The 19,108-nt window shown below is 46.2% G+C and overlaps 1 protein-coding gene across 1 annotated transcript in view; it reads right to left on the bottom strand.

Annotated features, from left to right (window-relative positions):
* Nucleotides 1–18,316, bottom strand: part of C8B (complement C8 beta chain) — a 40,970-nt gene extending 22,654 nt beyond the window's left edge. The window contains exons 1-6 of the mRNA XM_029229313.1: nt 18,134–18,316; nt 11,744–11,900; nt 8,609–8,750; nt 6,270–6,411; nt 3,239–3,371; nt 520–717 (exon numbers count right to left, since the gene is read on the bottom strand). Of these exons, the coding sequence (XP_029085146.1) occupies nt 520–717; nt 3,239–3,371; nt 6,270–6,411; nt 8,609–8,750; nt 11,744–11,900; nt 18,134–18,225 (864 nt within the window). The 5' untranslated portion in view covers nt 18,226–18,316. The remainder of the gene's footprint in view (nt 1–519; nt 718–3,238; nt 3,372–6,269; nt 6,412–8,608; nt 8,751–11,743; nt 11,901–18,133) is intronic.
* Between the last annotated feature and the right edge of the window lie 792 nt (nt 18,317–19,108).

Here is a 19,108-nt window from a genome sequence, read left to right as displayed (position 1 = left end):
TGTTCTTCAGCTTAATGAAAACCAAGGGAAAAGCTCATTAGAAAATGAGAGTACACAGAGAACTATATTCAATAACCTACGATAAACCATAATGGAAAAGAATATTAAAAAAAGAATATCTTTATATGTATACATGAATCACTTTGCTGTACAGCAGAAATGAACACACTGTGAATCAATTATACTTCAATAAAAAAATTAAAACTGAGAAAATAACATTGTAAATCAACTATACTCCAATAAAATTAAAATAGTAAAAAAAGACAAAAACAAAAACAATGCCATACTAAAAAAAAAAAAAAAAAAAATGAAAGTAAATAATTATAGAAGGCCACCCCTGTCTGGCCTTTCTGAAAAGTAAGTTAACGTAAGGCCAAGGTACTTTTTGTGAAAAGCTTTTCAAGATAGCAAATATAATTGGCTGCCATTACTAGTAGCAATACAGAATACAGACACATCTGTGGGCATGAAAATTCAAATGAATACATAGAAATGGAAGAGCACCCGAAGGGTACTTACCGTATGAGAGAATCGTTTGGTCCTGCTAATAAAATGTTTGCCGTTACCACTTGCACTGCTAATGCCAAGTTCAAATATCCCAGGTACTTTAAAACCAAAGCTGAAACTAGACTTGCTAATTGTTTTCCTTGTGACATTATGTTCGAAATCTGAGTATGATTCATATTCTGTCAGTGCAAATTCATATTTGCCTTGGGTCTGAAGGAAGAAAAAAGAAAATGTTCCTTATGTCATTTGACTTACATCAGTTCAATTCAAGTCAACAGATACCCACTGTACCCTTACTATGTTCCAGGTACTAGACTAATTGCTCTGGACACAAAATACTCAGAGGCGCCCACATTTCCACCCCGAGGGCTCTTGATCCAGCAGGAGAAACAGATGTGTCCAAGCTGATACTCGGAGGTGGGCGCTTGATTTGGACGTCAACTGACAGAAACGCAGGAGAACCTTCTGGGCTGTAGGCAGAGACGTGGAGGTGGGCAAGGGCAGGGTGTGGTCCAGAAACTGTAGGGATGCTAGTGCAGTTGTATCAGAAGATACAAGAGTGAGGGGAAGACAAAGGTGCTATGAGAGGGTGTGCTGGCATCCAGATGCTGAGGCTCTGAATGACCTGTCAAAATGTGAGCTTAATCCAAGAATGAGCCAACCGAGGAAGCAGCTGAGCCTCAGGAAGTTCGTGACGGGATGGAAGAGCGGTTGGGTTGGAAGGGATGAATTTGGGGTCAGAGAGACAAGCCAATGCGGAGGCCGTAAGAGGAGCTCAGTGATGGCTGATGAGGGGCTGGTGAAAGGCAGTGCAGGGGCGATGCAGGGACAGGGCAGCCAAGCGCCTTTGAGAACTTAAGAGGAGCTGTTTGCTCGAAAATCAGTGCTCGTGGTGCTGAGGAACTGCCAAGGGCGCTGCCTCGGTGGCCTCCGAGTGACCAGCCCCAAATCGTCTCCGCCCACACCCCACCGGCTTCTGGATACTTGCAGTCCCCATAACACCTCAGCTTCCGAGGAAGAAAAGCAGGTGTGATTCCGAGCGTGGCGGGGAGTAAGGCACCCAAGGTGGGAGGCACCATTTTCTCGCTGGGTAACCCTGGACATTGGCCTTAACCTCCCTGTGTCCCGGTTTCTTCATGTGTAAAATGGATATGATAACAGGTCCTTCATTGGGCTTGTTCTGAGGGTTGAGTTTATGTGGGTGAAACATTGTACAGCGCCTGGCACAGGGCTCCAAACACAGCTATGGAGAGAGGAAGCTCTATGTCCTGCCTGGGCCAGGAGCTGTCTTTACCAGGAGGATAAATGGCTACTCTGAGATCCTCCCTTGAAAGCGGAGGCCACAGGGACGGAGCTGGACACCATGGGGGAGGGTGTGTTTGTCCCAAGGCTCATTTTGTCTTTTTCAGCCAATAACTATGTGTGGGGAGGGGAACAGGAAAGGAGAGGGAGGAGGGGTAGCAGTCTCACCTCAGGACTGCACAATTTTAGACGTGAAAACTACCATCCACGTCATCCAGTCCAGCCCCTCCTTTCACAGATGAGGAAACTGAGGCACAGAGAAGAGCAGGAACTTAGCCTAAAGAACAACTGGGACCTGTGACAGAGCCAGACCTGGCACCCAAGTCTCTCCCTCAGTCTCAGGTGTGTGTGTCACACTGTTAACACAGTCTATTCTAAACCCCACCTCCGTGAGATTGCTTTTAAGTCTGCTTGTTAATAACACAGGCTTATCTTGGTAGAGCATCTTATAACTTAAAAAAATGCTTAGAACAAAGCCTGGTTCTAATAGGCAAGGACTTGATAATAAGAGTTAACACTTCCTGTCATCTGGCTGTCTCTGGATGCTAGGATTCTTGCATGTCTGTCATGATGATTCTAGTATCACCTGGCATCTGAAACATCTATCTCTTTGCCACTCAATTGACTACATTTATTCAAACCACTGACCCATGATTCCAGTCACAAGGTTAAGTCGCTTGTGTCACTTCCTACCCCACTGACCGTTTGCTCTTCCATCACTGATATAATTCTTTGTCTGTAATGTCTATATAAACTCTGGAAGTCTAGGTAGGGTGTCCCAGCTGTCACACCAACGTTTATATATGAAAGTCTGTGAAATTTTCCAAAGGCAAAATAAAGTATGGACCTTACAGTGTCTGTATTTGCTTTTGGTACAAATATGAAACTGAAGCTACCAGTTTTCTCTATCTATGGCTATAAATAAAAAACAAAAATAGCCTTTTTATCATCCCCCCAAAAAGAGAAGAGTTAGCACTTCCTGAGACTCACCAATTAAACCAGGTATTGTGTGTGCTAAGCATTTACGCTCACTAGTCCTCTGCGCGCGGGTAGAACCTTTATAACTCCCATTTTAAAGACAGGAAAACGGAGGCGCAGAGCCTTTACGATGATACAGATGGTAAGTTGCAAAGGCATCTGTGAGACTCCAAGTCCTAAGCTATGCCTGTCTCTTCACGGGAGCTTTTGTTATTACTGTTAGTATGATTACGGCTACTACATCTCTGTACATGGCATGTCAGCCTCACCACTGTGTCCAGAGAAAGGGACCACCCATTTTACGTATGAAGAATTGAAGCTCAGAGAGAAAAAGCGATGCATCGGCGCTCGCCCAGCAGGCAGGCTGTAGGCCGGGTCTGGATCCATGCTACTGGCTGCTCTGCCAGTGTCCCTGCCATGGCCCTGTGGTGGCTTCCTGGCTGGCACATACCTGTGGGATGAAGTTTTCCACATTGTATGGCTTCCGAAACCTCGTGTTGAGTATGTAATGGGGGGAGCATGCACCGGCGTAATACCTGTGATCGAGAACTGGGCCCTCCAAGTTGTTTGTGAACAAATTTATCCTGCAGGGAAGGGGTGAAGAAGGGTAAGAGGTGAGGGTGTAATCCCAACTGGTAGACCTACTAAAGGACAGCCAAATTCCTTGGTACGGCACTCAAGGCCCTCAATATCTGGATGAAACCAGCTTTCCAGCTTCATCTCTGGACACTCCCAGCTACAGTCACAAAGCCAGTCCCTTACTACTTGGGGGTGTTCTTCCTCCAGTCTGCTTTGCTCCCCTTCTGTGTAAGGGTTGTTCTCTATGCCTATATGCCCTTCCAGCCATTCACTGTTTTATCTCTCACTTATCTCTCACTTATCTCTCAAGAATGGGTTCCGTCGTTGTCTGTCGTGGGCAGCCTTCACTGACACTTGTACCAAGCTGCGTGCATTAGAGGTCCTCATTAGACTCCGTGCTTGCCCCATTCATGTATTTATTGTTCTGCACCTACTGCAGTTGCCTAAGAATGGTTTAGCATGGGAGGCAAGAACATGGACTCTGCAGCCAGATGCCTGGGGTCAAATTCCTGCTCTGCCATTTACGAGTTCTGTAACCGTGGGTACACCAGTTAACCTCTCTGTACCTCAGTCTCCTCATTCGTAAAATGGGAACAGAGAAAATCTTCTCTCTTGGAGTGGTTGTGAGGATTACACGTGTCCATATTTGTTAAGTGCTTAGAACATTACTTGGTCTGTGATAAAGGCTTGTTATTATTTACGTGTCTGTTGTCTCCCCTAGATTCTGTGCTCCCTGGGGATGGTGGTTTTCTTCTTAATTTCCGTATGACCCCCATCACAAGACACTAAATTAATTCCCATTTACTGAGGGTCTAACTGGAAACAGACACAGTCACAGATGGCTCAGGGCATCACCTTACTCAATGTCCCTGAAGCCCTGGATGCCATTATGTCCATTTAGAAAGAATGAAAATACTGTCTCTAATTTGACATTCTTTCTCACCGCCTCCTAAGAAGCCTCCATTCCTGGAGGCTTGTTCTTGCCGACCATGCTAGACCATTCTTGGAAGTCTGCTTTGACTACTACCGACAGCCATTTTTTTGTTCAAAGGAGCTCTGTCTCCTTTTAGCTTCTGCCTGTTGGCCTGTTCTGCTCTACCAGAATTGTCTTAGGCTCTCTCTCCTGTGACAGAGTTTCATGTAGCATAATGATGTATATATATATATATATTTGTGTGTGTGTGTGTGTGGTACGCGGGCCTCTCACTGTTGTGGCCTCTCCCGTTGCAGAGCACAGGCTCTGGACGCGCAGGCTCAGCGGCCATGGCTCACGGGCCCAGCTGATCCGCGGCATGTGGGATCCTCCCGGACCGGGGCATGAACCCACGCCCCCTGCATCGGCAGGCGGACTCCCAACCACCGCGCCACCAGAGAAGCCCCATTTATTTTTTTTAATACTGTAATAATCAATTACACATATTGGCTCACTGAATCCATGGGTATTATTATTATACCCATTTAACAGATGAGGAAAGTGAGGCACAGAGAGGGCAACTGAACTGCCCAGCAGCTGGCAGGGCCAGGACTCAAAGTCTGAGTGTCTTAAGTCAAGAGCAGAGTCTGCTTTCTTCCCACCACACCCGTACCTGCTGCCTCTTGTGTATTAGTTTATTACCATGGCGTTAGCTTACGCATCCCTCACAGATTGGAAAGAAGGGTATTACTAACTTCCGTCTACAAATGACAAAACTAAGGCACCGCACAGACAAGTGCCTCAGCCAGGGTCCTGTGGCCTGTGGGCCATATTTCTGCCCCTCCTGCAGGGTCCAGTCAGCCTCTGCTACTGGCTCTGAATGTCCACTCTGTCACCCTCTTTGCCATGTGACTTCTGAGAACTCTCTTAACTTTCCAGGCCTCAGTTTCCTTATCGAGGAGATGGGACTTATAATCACTAGTTTCTAAGGTGGTCCTGAGAGGAGGTTTTCCCCACCTGAGGCATCTGTATCTCTAATGACAACCTTTCAGGATGGAGGTCTGACATTCATTTAGGAAGAGGGAGAACCCCATCCAGGGCCACTCTGCTCCCCACACTGCGTCACACATGCTGATTTGTGAGGCGTCTGAAGGGAGGCCCTCCTCTTCCCCTGGAGGCTGAGAGGCTGCAGATCACAGCAGGAAAGGAGGGTGGGCACCAGGGCAGTCTGGTCCCTTCTGACCCCTCACCTCCCCAGAGGATTTAACCAACTCAGAGGCCCCCAGATCGGCTGCACACAGAGTGGCTGCAGAGCCATGCTGGAAATGCACTCTTTCACTCGCTAATTACTTAGCACCTTCTCCTCTGGGCCAGCCCGATAGGGAAACAGATAAACCTCCCTCGCAGCTGTCAAGGGGATTCAAAGGTAATGCTTCCCACTAGCTATCTATTTTACGTTTGGTAGTGTATATATGTCCATGCCACTCTCTCGCTTTGTCACAGCTTACCCTTCCCACTCCCCATATCCTCAAGTCCATTCTCTAGTAGGTCTGTGTCTTTATTCCTGTCTTACCTCTACTTTGTTATAAAGCAGAAACTAACACACCATTGTAAAGCAATTATACTCCAATAAAGATGTAAAAAAAAAAAAAAAAAAAGGGTAATTCTTAGAAAGTACCTAACACAGTCACAGAGCAGGTGTCAAATAACCCTTCCCCCAGCCCTTGCGTGGAGCCTCCGCGGCCCCAACACACAGCTCTGCCCTCAACGCTCCCTCCCTGCAGCCGCGTAGGTCCATCTCTCCGTGGGATGTGCCCCCAGAGGCCCTGGGTCTGTCCTCAGGGAGCAGCCGCAAGCATCCACGTACACCCCTGCCTTTTTCAGAAAGGAAAAAGGAGCCACTCTGTTTACAGGTCCATCCCTGGCTCTTCTCCAGAATCACATTTAACTGTGTGCCCTTCCAGCTCTACAACAGAAGGCGGTAACTTACCCACTGGCCAGGCTGCCAATGGCCCAGTATTGGTCCATTTCCTGCTGACATTTTTTATAAACCCTTCTACAGTTCCCCTCATCTGACTGGTCTCCACAGTCGTTGTCCCCGTTACAAAGAAGTCTGCGGTTTACACACCTCCCTGGAATGGAGAAAGGGGGTTACCCACAGTCCGAGGCCAGTAAGATGGGGTGGGGGGACTCACATGGTTTGAGACCCACTGTGGGCCGGACACTTTGCTGCGCCTTTAATGCTCTGTTTGCATTAGTCCTCATGTATCGGGGTGGGTGGGTAATGGAATCCACAGTTTATTCCCCCAAAGAAGCCAGTGTTATATTTCTGAAAGTACTTGAGGGCAGATCCGCTAGGCAGGGGTCGAGTGGCCAGACAGGAAGGAAGGCTGGACCCCTCTGCTTGGCACTGGTGAGGGGTGGTGGGTTCGGTGGGTCCTATAACAGTACTAGCCGTGGGACCTTCCAAACGTTACCTGACCCCACCCCCCGCCTCAATTTACTCATCTGTAAAACAGAGACTCCATCATACCTACCCCCTAGGGTTGCTGGGGATTTAAATGAATGAAACAGTACTGGCTCATGGTAAGTGCTGGATACGTGTTGTTATTACTATTATTAGTGTTTTGATGGTCCAAATGCACATTGCTGGTAAGTACTGGCAGGAGGATTGGAACCTATAGCTTTCTTATCACAAACTCTCCCCACTAAACCACACTGCCTTCAACACCAGAGCCATTCGGACTACTTTTATTTATTTTTTGCGGTACACGGGCCTCTCACCGTTGTGGCCTCTCCCATTGCGGAGCACAGGCTCCGGACGCGCAGGCTCAGCGGCCATGGCTCACGGGCCCAGCTGCTCCGCGGCATGTGGGATCCTCCCGGACCGGGACACGAACCCGTGTCCCCTGCATCAGCAGGCGGACTCTCAACCACTGCGCCACCAAGGAAGCCCCGGACTACTTTTAGATGATAAAATTATTTGGACTGTATGTTTAAAATTATTTGCTTCCTTGAAACTCTTTTCCCCATTGACTTGACTTCCTTTCTTATTTGTATCTTCTTGGGGGATAAAGCCCATAAGACAGGTAACCTTTTTTCCTCAGATGTGTCTGGTCATTTTTAACCAATGTTTTGGGGTATTAAAGGCAGAAGAGTAACAATCTGGTTTTCATATGTTCCTTACAAGGCATTTAAACTAAAGCCTGCCCAAATAACCATTATGGCTTTGGTCAGAATCATGGAACACTGGTCATAATTAGTCCATGGACACCCTGTAAAAGTCTTTCAGATTTATTGGATGGAGTTTCGCCTTTGCAATAAGCCCTAGAAATTGCTCTAAGAATCACTAATTCTTTCTGAGAAGATCCCTAAGCACAGTCCACATGGTTACAGAGAATGTAGAGAGTTGCAACTCCCATCTAGATAATTTGGGTCAAAATCCTCTGCTTTTTGCTGGCGCCTTGGAGAAACAGAGAGGCATGTGTTCGCCTGAATGAGCTATAGAGGAATGAATTGAAAAGACAAGTGTTTACTTAGCTCTGCCACTGATGATCATTCATTTGTGAGCGCCTCCTCCCTGCCTTCCCTCTGTCTGCCCGTTCGTCTGTCTTTTCTTTTCTTCCCTTGCTTCCTTTAATCGAAAATGTTTTATGACTATCTCACGGGTTAAGGGTTATGCTGTACTTGGTGATACAGAAGTGCAGGGACCATCTCACCAGACAGCTTTCAGAGATAAATGATGCTACCCACCCTATTTAACTGTTGCAGGTGGCTTTGCCACATTGCATTTAGCCTCAAACCTCTGAGAAAGCCAGCAGAACTCAGGGTCTGCAAAGAGCTTTCGCATCCATTGTGTCACCTGATGTTTATAGCAGACTTGTAAGGTATTAACATCACTTCTGATTTTCTGTTTAGAGAACCAACAAGGGAGAAGGTTAAGTGACTTCTCTAAATTACAAAGTCAAAGTAAGATTTAACTCGGGAGTTCTTATTCTAGCACACATAATTTTGGTGTCCATAATGTCAGTGAATGTAATTTGAATTCCCCGATTCCTAACCGTACCTCCTCCACTTACCTGCTATATGATCTTGCCTGAGTAACTTCTCCAAGTCTCAATTTCTCAATTTGTAAAATGGGGGTAATATTAACACCTACATGGTAGGGTTGTTTTTATGAAATAATACGTGTAAAAAGAGGTCAAGGAGGCCTCCTGACCTGACACATGACCGTGATCATGAGCACCAGGCAATGGCCAGTCCTCCCACCATCACGTGCCATTGGCTCACTTGATAGCTTTCCCCTCCCGCTCCTGCGTCCCTTTATACCTGTCTGCGCACACACAAAGCCTTCACAGCGCACTTGACTCCTGCATGGTCTGTTGGAAACACAGTCTTCAACTTCCTTGTCAGAGAAGCTGCACGGTTCCCCATGGAACTGAGAGGGCTGGAGCAAGTAGGCATGTCTGTACTGTAGCAGAGAGGAGCAAGGTGAACCAAGGGCAGAGCCTTGGAGACCTGGGGAGCTAAGGGGTACACTTAAGCATCTATATTGCCATTGGCTGGTTGTCTATTTCAAATAGACTGGGAGCCCTCTGAGGGCAGGGACCTTATCTTCAGTTTCTGCATCCACAGTGATCAGTAAAGATCTGCTAAATGTGGGGAAAGCGTGGGCTTTGGAGTCAAAGGTAGTAAGTGCCTTGATGCAGCCAGTTCAGTCTTTCAGCTTGATTAATCCAATGGGTTGATTCAAGTATTCTCATTTACTAAGTAGCTTATAACACAAAAGCATGCACTTTGGAGCCACTGACTCTGATACTTTCTAGTTATGTGATATCAGGTAAGCTACTTAAGCATTGTGATCTCAATTTACTAATCTATAAAATGGGGATAATGAATTACCTCAATATACAGTTATGGAGTTTCAATTATATGTGTGAGATATATATGAAACCTCATGTTGTCTGGTACACAGGAGGCACTCAATTGCTTGTGCTCATTTTTCTTTTTAATTATTAATAATTTTTAGAAGTCAATATTTCTCTATCTCTAGATTGTTTATTCCAGAAATATGGATTGGATTTCCAAACTTTTGATTGAGCCACCCAATGTTGAAAAAGGTAGGTGCTACTTATGCTTGTTTGGTTTTGATCATAATCACGCCCTCTGGGCTGCCCTCGAGGAGGCTGCAGACGGTGGTGGTGGTGGTGGTGGTGGTGGTGGTGGTGGTGGTGGTGGTGGTGATGATGGTCAACACCAGGCAGTGACAACACAGTGCGACGTGTGCCAAGACAGGGGCAGTACCGAGCGCTCTGTAAACGCAGAGGGGAATCCGCAGTGCAGCCTTAGAAGACACTGAAGCGACATCTAAGCTGAGCCCCAGAGGATGAGTAGACATGTCAGGCAAACATGGAGAGCTGGCTGAGGAGGGGAGAGAAGGGCAATCTGGGCGGAGGGAACTGCTGTGCCAAAGCTGAGAGACTAGACAGTATGCACCTTGTTCCAGGAAACAAGAAGAAATCCATCACAGCTGGAGTGAAGAGTGAAGGAGGGAGAGTGGCAAGAGATGGAGGGAGACGTAGCCAGGAGCAGGTGAGGCAGGGCCTCCCGGGCCTCAGTAAGGCTGGATTTAGTACTTCATTACGGGGAAATGAGAAACCACTGCAGAGGAAGGAAATGATCAGATATGGGTGGCGTCCAAACGCTAGCTGCAGTCAAGATTTTGGTACCACCAGAGGGGGCAAAGCAGGATAGCAGCCCCTTTACAGACTGACATGTTAACCAGCCACACTTATTACGTGCATGGTATCTGGAAATCTAGAAAAGAAACATAGACAAGCATCCACCCATGGTCCTTTGCTTTCCCAGAGTCTTTCTTCCTGGAAGGCAGAGGCTGGCAGGACAGGGATAACGTCTGCAAAGAAGATGCTAGAAGACAAGCCCCAGGCACCAGAGACAAAATGGGTTTGAGGAGTGTGGAGATGACGGAGGAAAGACATCTCCCAATTCCAGTCGAAAGGTTTTGATGAACTCCCAGCCACTGACCCGGCAGACAGCAGTGATGTCCACTGAGGGACCATGTGTAGCAAAGTCTGAGTGCAGAGCTCTGTCTGATTGAGTGAGTGGATGGCTCATGCTGGGTCTTCCTGGTTTATGGTGCAGATGAAGCAATTATCCAGATAATTGGATCGATGTTGATCACATCAGCAATAATGCCTACTTTGGGAACTGAATGAGCCTGCCTGGCTCTCCACGTTGATCCAATTAAGCGTGCAAGTGTCCTGGGCCTACTTCCACAGCCTCTTTAGAGTCCTAGCCCATGGCTGGTTCAGTTTCCCAAGGAGCCGGGGAAATGAGAACCGTTCCCTTTTCTCTGACACATATCCTGTTCTTAGAGCTGGCTCCTGGGTCAGCCCTCCTGTGACAACGAAGATCGAAGAACACATACTGCAGAGACTGTGTGTTTTGACTGGTAGAATGCTAGACAAGGAGGCCAGTGGCCTGAGTTCAAGGTCTGTTTTTGCTACTGGGTGAACCCAAGAAATCACTTACCTGCTCTGGGTCTCTGTCTATCTGCCTAACAGAAAGTGTAACAATTATCCTCCCTTCCTTATAGAGATGTCAAGAAATATGATGAGATCAAACAACACATGTTTATGGAGCACCTCTTACATGCCAGACATTGGCCTATACACTGAAGATACAGTATCGAATACGTTTTTAAGTGCTCACCATTTAATGGAAAGACCAATAATAAAAGAAAAGTAAATGATAAGTGTTAGGATACAGGAGGAATAAGGAGCTATTGTAGTTCATAAAAGGGTATCTATCTAAGGGCAAGGGGGGCTGAGAAGTCAGGGAAAGCTTCTCAAAAGAGGCGGCCACTACGCAGTTTCAAATCATGAGTAGGTGATAGCTGGTGAAGGAGGGGGAAAGGCCACTCCAGCCTAAGAAAGCGGCATGAATAAAGGAACAGACAGAGTGTGAAATGTGCAGGAAAATACACGTGTCCTGTGTGCTGGCATGGGGGCTGTTCTATGGAGACGTAGGCCTGGTCTAAGGCATGGGGGGCCTTGAACACCATGAGCCTGGACTTGATCCTAAGGGCCATGCATAGACTTTGGACGTCCAAGCTGGCGACAGACTGGCCAGACTTTCATTTTCAATAGCTCCCCTGGCTGCACCCTGAAAGATGGATTGAAAGAGCAAGGTTGGAGGTAGGAAGTCTAATTAAGAAGCTGCTAATGGGAGCAAGGACAGATATGCTTGGAAAAAATCTGAAAGATCAAAGAAAGGATCTGACTGCTCCTTGGAAACTCAGAGGAATAAAATCCATTAATTAAATCAGCCAACATTTACCCAGGTCCCACTATGATGCGGGCACTGTCAGTAATGCCTCAGACGATCCTGCTGAGGACTAGGGCTCCTGGAAGCTCAGAGGTCTCCCAAGGCCTGGGTACCTACCCTTTTCTTCTGACAAGGATCACACGTGGTCCAGGAGGACCAGCTGGACAGTTCGCAATCAATAGGCACTGAGGTGACATCCACACTCCGCGTCTGTCTAGTCCTGGCGAGGCTCTCGTTGACTGCATTTGACTCAAGAGAGGGTGGCCTTTCACCCCTAAAAGGTCATCATAGAGAAGAGAGTCAAGTATCCGAAGGGAATTAAATATGCCTCCAACCACCTGTCCGTCCATTCAATAAATATATATTTGCTCATTTGTGCAAGGCTATTCCTTTATCAGTCAAGTAGAGGTTAATTCACTCAACAAGTGTCTATTGAACCCCCAGTTACTGCCTGACATTATGGCTAGCGAGGGTCAGAAGGGTGCTGAACTCTGATCAGAAGACAGTCCATCAGGAGCTGGATGATCTTGGTCTGGTCTTTCAACCTCTGTGAGCTTCCCTTTTCTCACCTATATGATATAATGAGAGAATCATACCTAGCTCATTAGGTTATTTGTAGGATTAAATAAGAAAGTATACGTGAAAACACTTTATCAACTCTACAGTGCTTTAGATATGCAGGGATTACAACCACAGCTAGATGTATGACCTCAAGCAATACCCTCCCCATCTTGGGGCCTCTGTTTTATCCCCTGGAAAATGAGAAGTTTGGACGAGGTGGCCTTTAAGTTGCCCTCTCACATTATGAGTCAACGAAATTTTGTCTGAGAACAAACCATGGTCAGGATACTATGCTAAAGAGGATACAGAGAATTATAAGACACAGGTTTTTCCTTCTGGAACTCACAGTTTCGCTTAGGATAGGAAAAGAGAAACATGCCTCACACCTTAGCTCTTCCGGACTTTATCCGGTAGGCAAGGTTTTTAAGCATGCAGACTCCACCGTCAGAGCTGAGCTTTAGGACATCACTGTGGCTGCAGTATGGAGGCTGGGTGGAGGTGGGAAGAGCCCTGGGGCAGGAAAAGCAGGTAGGGGGCTCGAGCAGTGGTACCAATGAGTGATGTGAGCCTGCACCATTGCAGCATCCAGGGGAGACAGAATGGGGAAGACAGACTTACTAGAGGATTCTCAGGTGGAATGGATAGAGTGACGGGTAATAGGATGGGGGGTGTGGGTTAGAGAGAGGAACAGGTTTAGGTTGATGCTGGTTTCTAGTTTGAGTCGGTGGGTGGGTGAGTGGGGAACTCAGGAGCAAAGGAATCTGTCGAGGATGATGGAGTTGGGACAAGCGGAGCTCCAGGTGTCTGTGGAACACCTACGTAGAGTCATTTGATAAATAGTTCCTACACAGTTTTGGAACTCAGGAGAGGGATTTGTACTAGGGATACAGATCTGATCATGAAAAGCTTTGGGAGAGGATAAGACTGTTCTTGAGAGATGCCGGCCAAGGACAAGACCGTGGGAAACATAAACACAACCAGCAGACAAGGAGAGACTGGTGTCTGCCAGGCCAGGGCGAGGACAGTACATAGGGGTGGGTAGGGGATGGGGTGAGGCCAGTGGGGCGGGGGGATGGGAGAGGCAGATGGTGTCACATCTGCAGAGCAGTCAAGCAATACGAGATCTGAAATCTGTCTAGAAGATAAGGCAACACTTTTTGTTGAGTTCCTGGCAGTCTTGGGACATCGAGTAAAAGAGGGAATGAACGGGCATGTTATTTAATCTGCCTAGGCCTCTGGTTTCCCCATGTGTAATACGACGGGTATAGTATGGTTTCTATTTTTCTTCCATCTGAAAGAATGTATAACACTGCAAGATTCTTTGTAATTTGCGTTTCTTTTCAAGGTAAAAAGGGACAAGAGAAGGGAAAGAGAATTAAGATTTGCTGAGCGCCCAGGACGTGTCAGATCCTGCCTGAGATGTTTCACCCATGCCATCTCATCTAATCCTGACAGCAATGCTAGAAGGCAGCAACCTTCCAGAGAGATGAGGGAAATGGCTGAGAGCCATACAGCTGGTATGTGGTCATGCTGGGGTCTGAGCCGAGGTCTGCTCAACTCTAGTCTCTGTTAGGTCCATTTCTCTATGCTGCCCGTAGGGGAACCAGGCCAGCATCCACTCTGCCAGTCCCCTCCATCTCCATGCAAGGCCTCTTGCATCCCTGTGTCCAAGATTCATTCATCAGGCAGAGCATCACATAGTTTCCACTGTCTCAAAATTTTAACATATCACTCCAGACAAGGTCATTAACGATACATTCTCACTTGGCAAGAGTCCTAAAAAAGAGGATGATATTAACTACAGTGAAATCTATCTCCACGACCACCCCAGAGATCAGCAAAAATCAATTGCCTAGTAAAGCTGGATCTTTAATGAAAGGTCAAAGACTAGTGGGAACCACAGGTGTAGTCTTTAAAATGGTTACTTGAGGCAGGATGCTGCCCAGCAGCTGGGGGCTTCAGAATGTGCTCTTATCTACTAATCTGCCCAGGTTTGACAAAACAATATCGTCTGTGATTTGTCTTCTCCTAAGTACGTATTTGACAGCTCTGCAGGGTATCCTCTTTCTGTTGCCACTAAGAAATAGTTACATTGTGTTTTTAGCAACTTTCCACCCAATTCAGGCCACAGTGGAGACTGAGTAGATAAATAATGTGCACACTTGCCATTAAGAGTCACAATTATTTCCCCCTCTGAGATGTGAAAGCCTGTTAATGGGCAAGATGATCACTTACAGAAGGAACTTGGTAAAAAGTGGTAACAACCACCAGATCTCTTTTCATTATGGAGGTGGCAATACAATGACGTGATCAGCTGAATAAACAGCATGTTTGTAAATTACACTGGCTAAATGTGTGTGGTTTATTAGTACTATAAAATGCAAATCGGAAAGCAAGGCTAGCATTAAATTGCATCTTTAATTCCTGGGACTAGCATGGACCCAACAGAGGACAGGGGCAGTCAGGACCTCTGTGTATGGTTATTATAACATGTGCCTTCACGCTGTGAATTTACAGAGATGAACCAGATGGACGTTCTGAGCAACTGCCTTGACTTCTGTCATTCAAAATCCTCTGTATTTTTAATGTTGAAAAATTAAACATGCCCAGAGAAGTACAGAAAACAAAATAATAAATACTCAGGTATTCACAAAACAGGATTGGCAATTGTTAACATTTTGGTACACTTCCTTCAAGTCTTTTTTTTTTTTACATAAAAAATAACCTTATAAATTTGACGTCTGTGGCTTACACCAGCCCCAGTTCACTTTCCTCTCTTCTTCAGAGGATACTACTGTCATGAATTTGCTGTACATCCTTCCAGTTTTTTAAATGTTTACATACATACATATAGACACAACACATAGCGTTGCTTTTGTGAGCTGCACTCATACTGGACATAGTATTCTAGAACTTGCTTTTGTCAATCAACATTGTATTTCTGGCCTATCCATGTTGATTCATAAAGAGGTCTTGTTCCTTTCTTTTATCTACATGTTCCATCATAAGACATACACTGCATTCAACTTATTCTTTTTGAAGGATGTTTATATATTTTTTCCATGTTTTGCAATTGCAAACAATGCTACAGCAAACACCCTTCTACAAGTCCTTGGAACGTATCCTCTATGTAAGGACTGGCAAGGAGGTACCTGCCATTCCTCGAGGTGCACGGAATGCAGCTGCTAGCAGGAGGACATATTTCACTTGGTTCCTGTCTCCTACTCTCCTTCTAACAGGAGTCTCTGATCAAAATAAAGATGGACCCATCGCGTACGGCAGGATTAGGTCAGCAGTAAATTGCGAGCCATAAGCTTACATAGACGGGGTGCATCAGTATATTTTGGCTCTCTGTAGAAATGCCCTGACACAACAACTTTCTTGTCACACACAATTTGTTAGGCAGCTGCATCCTTTGCAAATAGCATCCTTCCTCTTTGCTGGAAGGGGCAACTTCTGGGTGGTGGATTTTCAATTTCTCTTCTCTGTGTCATTTGCTATTGTAGAAATGAAATTTAAAGCAAACTCTCAAGGCAACAAATGTGTGGTCCAGAGATAGAGAAATGGCCTGGGAGTCCAGAAAGTCAGATCCACAATGCAGGTGGAGAAGAGATAATGCATTAGCAAGAGGCAGAAAGATACAGGGGCTCTGGAACCAGAAAAAAAAACAGATATGAATCCATATTCTGTTATATTGATATACTAAGTGAGGAACCTAGAGATAGTTATCTCTCCAAATCTCAGTTTCCCTCTCTGTAAACTATAAACAATAGCACTTATCTCTAATAGCTTTGAGAATTAGACTTAATATACCTAAGTGCCTGGTACAGAGTGGCGATAAGCAAACATAAGTCTTAAGATGACATAATGAGTATTTCATTTGACTTGATTACAAGAGTAACTAAAAACAGAAACCTTTCTTAGCTAGTACAAAGGAGGTCTCAGCATTCCCTGTTGCAGAACTGAAGGCTATTCCTGCACTTCGTGTATGGAATTCAAACACATGCCACGTTCAAGACCGCTCCATGGAATCGTGGGTAGAGGCCAGAGCACTAAACCTGGATTCAGGTAAGGGTTTGAGACTCATGAGATGTGAATGAATCTCTTCTCTTCTCTGAGGACCCGTTTGCTCTTCTACATAGTGAGTAAGGATAACACCCCATCTCATGACATCGCTGGACGATTAAGCCAGGTCTCCCAACCTGTTGTCTATACTCACCCACTCACATCTCCACTTCCTACCTCTGGGTGAACTTCCTATGTATAAATCTGACTGTGTCGATCGATCCTTTGCTTAAAACCCTTCCATGGCTCCCCATTGCCTAGAGGATAAGGTTCAAGCTCCTCGGCTGGTGTACAGGCACCAACCCCTGCCCCAGCTCCACCCAGGATCTGACTCCTGCTGACTCTTCCTTGGTCCCATCTCTGGCAGCTCCCCACTTTGACCTGTGCTCAAGGCTTACTGAAGTAGATGTGTGGCTTCAGGAACAAGCCAGGCTCTCTCGTCTCCCTGACCTTGTCTATGCTGCTTCCTCTGCCTGGAACACCCTTCACCTCCGTGGCCATCTGGCAAATACCTATTCCTATGTAAAGATTCAGCTCAAGCACCCTCTCTTCCAGAAGCCTTGCCAGACTCCATCTCCGGTAAAGCCAATCACTCCTCTCTTGTTTCCCACCTGCCCCTGTGCTATTTATTGCAACAGCACACATAGTATGTGCTCACATGTTGGTTTCCTCCATGAGAACATGAGCCCTTTGTGTCCTATTCACTTCTGTAGCCTCAGAGCCTGACAAGGGGCCTCACATAGGGGTCCATATGTAGGGTTGCTATGATCCCTTTAAACCCTCCATTCCAGACACATTTCCTTGGATCCCGATGGACACATAGTACACACAAGGAAAGCCTTGGCTTCTTTGTTCTTCTCAGGGCCAAGTTGAGATTCTTGATAATCATAATACCTATTATTCATTGAGTGCCCAATGGGTAGCAAACACTCATCACCCTAGTCTCAGGGTGGTGCCCAATGGGGGCTGAGCGCTCAGCAGAGCTGACACCAGGGGGTGCGTACGGGTACCAGGTGCTCCCCCCGTGGGAGACTGTGCGCACACAGCTTTTATGGAATGAGTAAGAGGAATGGCATTAACAGTCCTTCTTCCCACGGGATGGCTCACAAGGAGCCTAGGACAGCTGACAGCTTAGCCTCTGATGGTAGCGGCTTCTCCTGTACCAGAAGGATCCCCCGATTGCCATGTCACTGGTGCTTCTTTCAGTGGAGCCCACGTTTGAACTTTCACTCAGATTAAGTTTGAGCTTTCAACTCAGATATTTGTTTTTAGCCTGTTTTGCAGCCTATTAACAAATACCAAAGAGAATATGAAATAAATTAGCTAGCATTTAACTGCGGCGAACATCTGGAATGTGTGCGTGTATGTGTGAGAAAGAGAGAGGGAGAGCGAGACCAAGCGAGAGAGAGAGAGAGAGAGAGAGAGAGCGAGAGAGAGAGAGAGAGAGAGAGAGAGAGAGAGAGAGAGAGAGAGAGATGGAGCAGGAGTCTGAGAACAAAGAGTTTAGGTTGATGAGCAGGTAGGGTAGGTCACTCTCATATTAAAATCATTGTTATGAATTGGCTTTTTTCCCCATACATAACAACCCTTTTGCATAAAGAATCACGCCAAGGTTTTGTTCAGAATACAGAACAAGTATTCTCAGCGTGACAAAATACATTTAAACATGTCAGTTTCCTACAAGAACTTTTGTTGAAGTTGGTCGCTGGGTTCCACAACAATTTAAAGAGTTGTTGGTATTATTTTATCAGACGCATGCAAATTGCTTCAGGAGATGTTCCTTATTTAATAGGCATGTGACAAGGAGAGGGTCACTATGATGTTGCTTTATGTTCCCCGTCATATTTAGTGATCAGGGAGTCATTCGGAACCGTCACTTACCTGGAACCCGGCAAACTGAGACATGCCAGGGCAGCACAGAGGAGAAACAGCTCTGCCGGTGCCCTCCAAGCCCACACCCTGGATGTCTTCATTTTCTCTGTGCGACAGGAGATCTGACTGAGGCTCCTGGATCCATGAAGAGCCTGCCCAGGGAGTGCTACTGTCAGCTTCTGTCCCCAGAGAGCAAACAGTCGGGCAAAGTAAACAGAACGCCACCAGTAACCAGAAATGCCTTAGACTTTGCACGGACAGAAGACTTATCTGTGACTCCAGAAACCAATGAGAATGATGGAAAAATGTGCTGCAGCTTGGTTTTTATTCATGTATAACAGACTCTGGGGTAAGCAGCTGAGAGGACAGATGGTTAGTGAGGCAAAAAGGACTGGGCTCTAGGTCCGGACTGCCTGGGTTCAAATCCTTTCTCTGCCACAGCTTTGAGACCTTGGGCAAGTCACTTTACTTCTATGCCTCAGTTTCCTCACTTGGAAAGTGGTGAGGATCAAATAAGTGCCTACAAATAAAGCGCTTAGAACAGGCCCGTGCTGGGCACTCAGACATGTGAGCTATTGTTACTAAGTAAATACAGGGTCTGGAGTCAGACAGGCCAGGCTTTGAATTCCAGTTTGCCTCTTTCTAGCTACGTGATTTTGAGCAAGTCAGTAAGAGGCTGTAGAGCTTTAGAGCCCATCTACCTGAGTTCAAATTCTCTCTGTATCTTTCATCAGCTGTGGACCCAGGGCAAATTATTAACCTCTCTGGGCCCAAATTTCTTCATCTACAAAACAGGGATAAAATAGTACCCACCTCACAGGACTGTGGTGAATATTAGATAAATTGAAAGATTTAAAGCACTTTGAACAGTGCCGGCACATACTATGTTCTCTCTCTATAAGTGAGATGATATATATGTTTTTTTGAGCTGACATTTTTATTGACTCTCTTTGATTCTGTTTCCTCATATGTATATAAACTGGG

Source organism: Monodon monoceros, unplaced genomic scaffold (genome assembly GCF_005190385.1).
Source record: "Monodon monoceros isolate NGI ecotype Baffin Bay Population unplaced genomic scaffold, NGI_Narwhal_1 Super_Scaffold_18, whole genome shotgun sequence".
NCBI classification, from domain to species: Eukaryota; Metazoa; Chordata; class Mammalia; order Artiodactyla; family Monodontidae; genus Monodon; species Monodon monoceros.
Note: the sequence above shows the minus strand (reverse complement) of the source record. Positions and strands in the feature narration are given on the sequence as shown.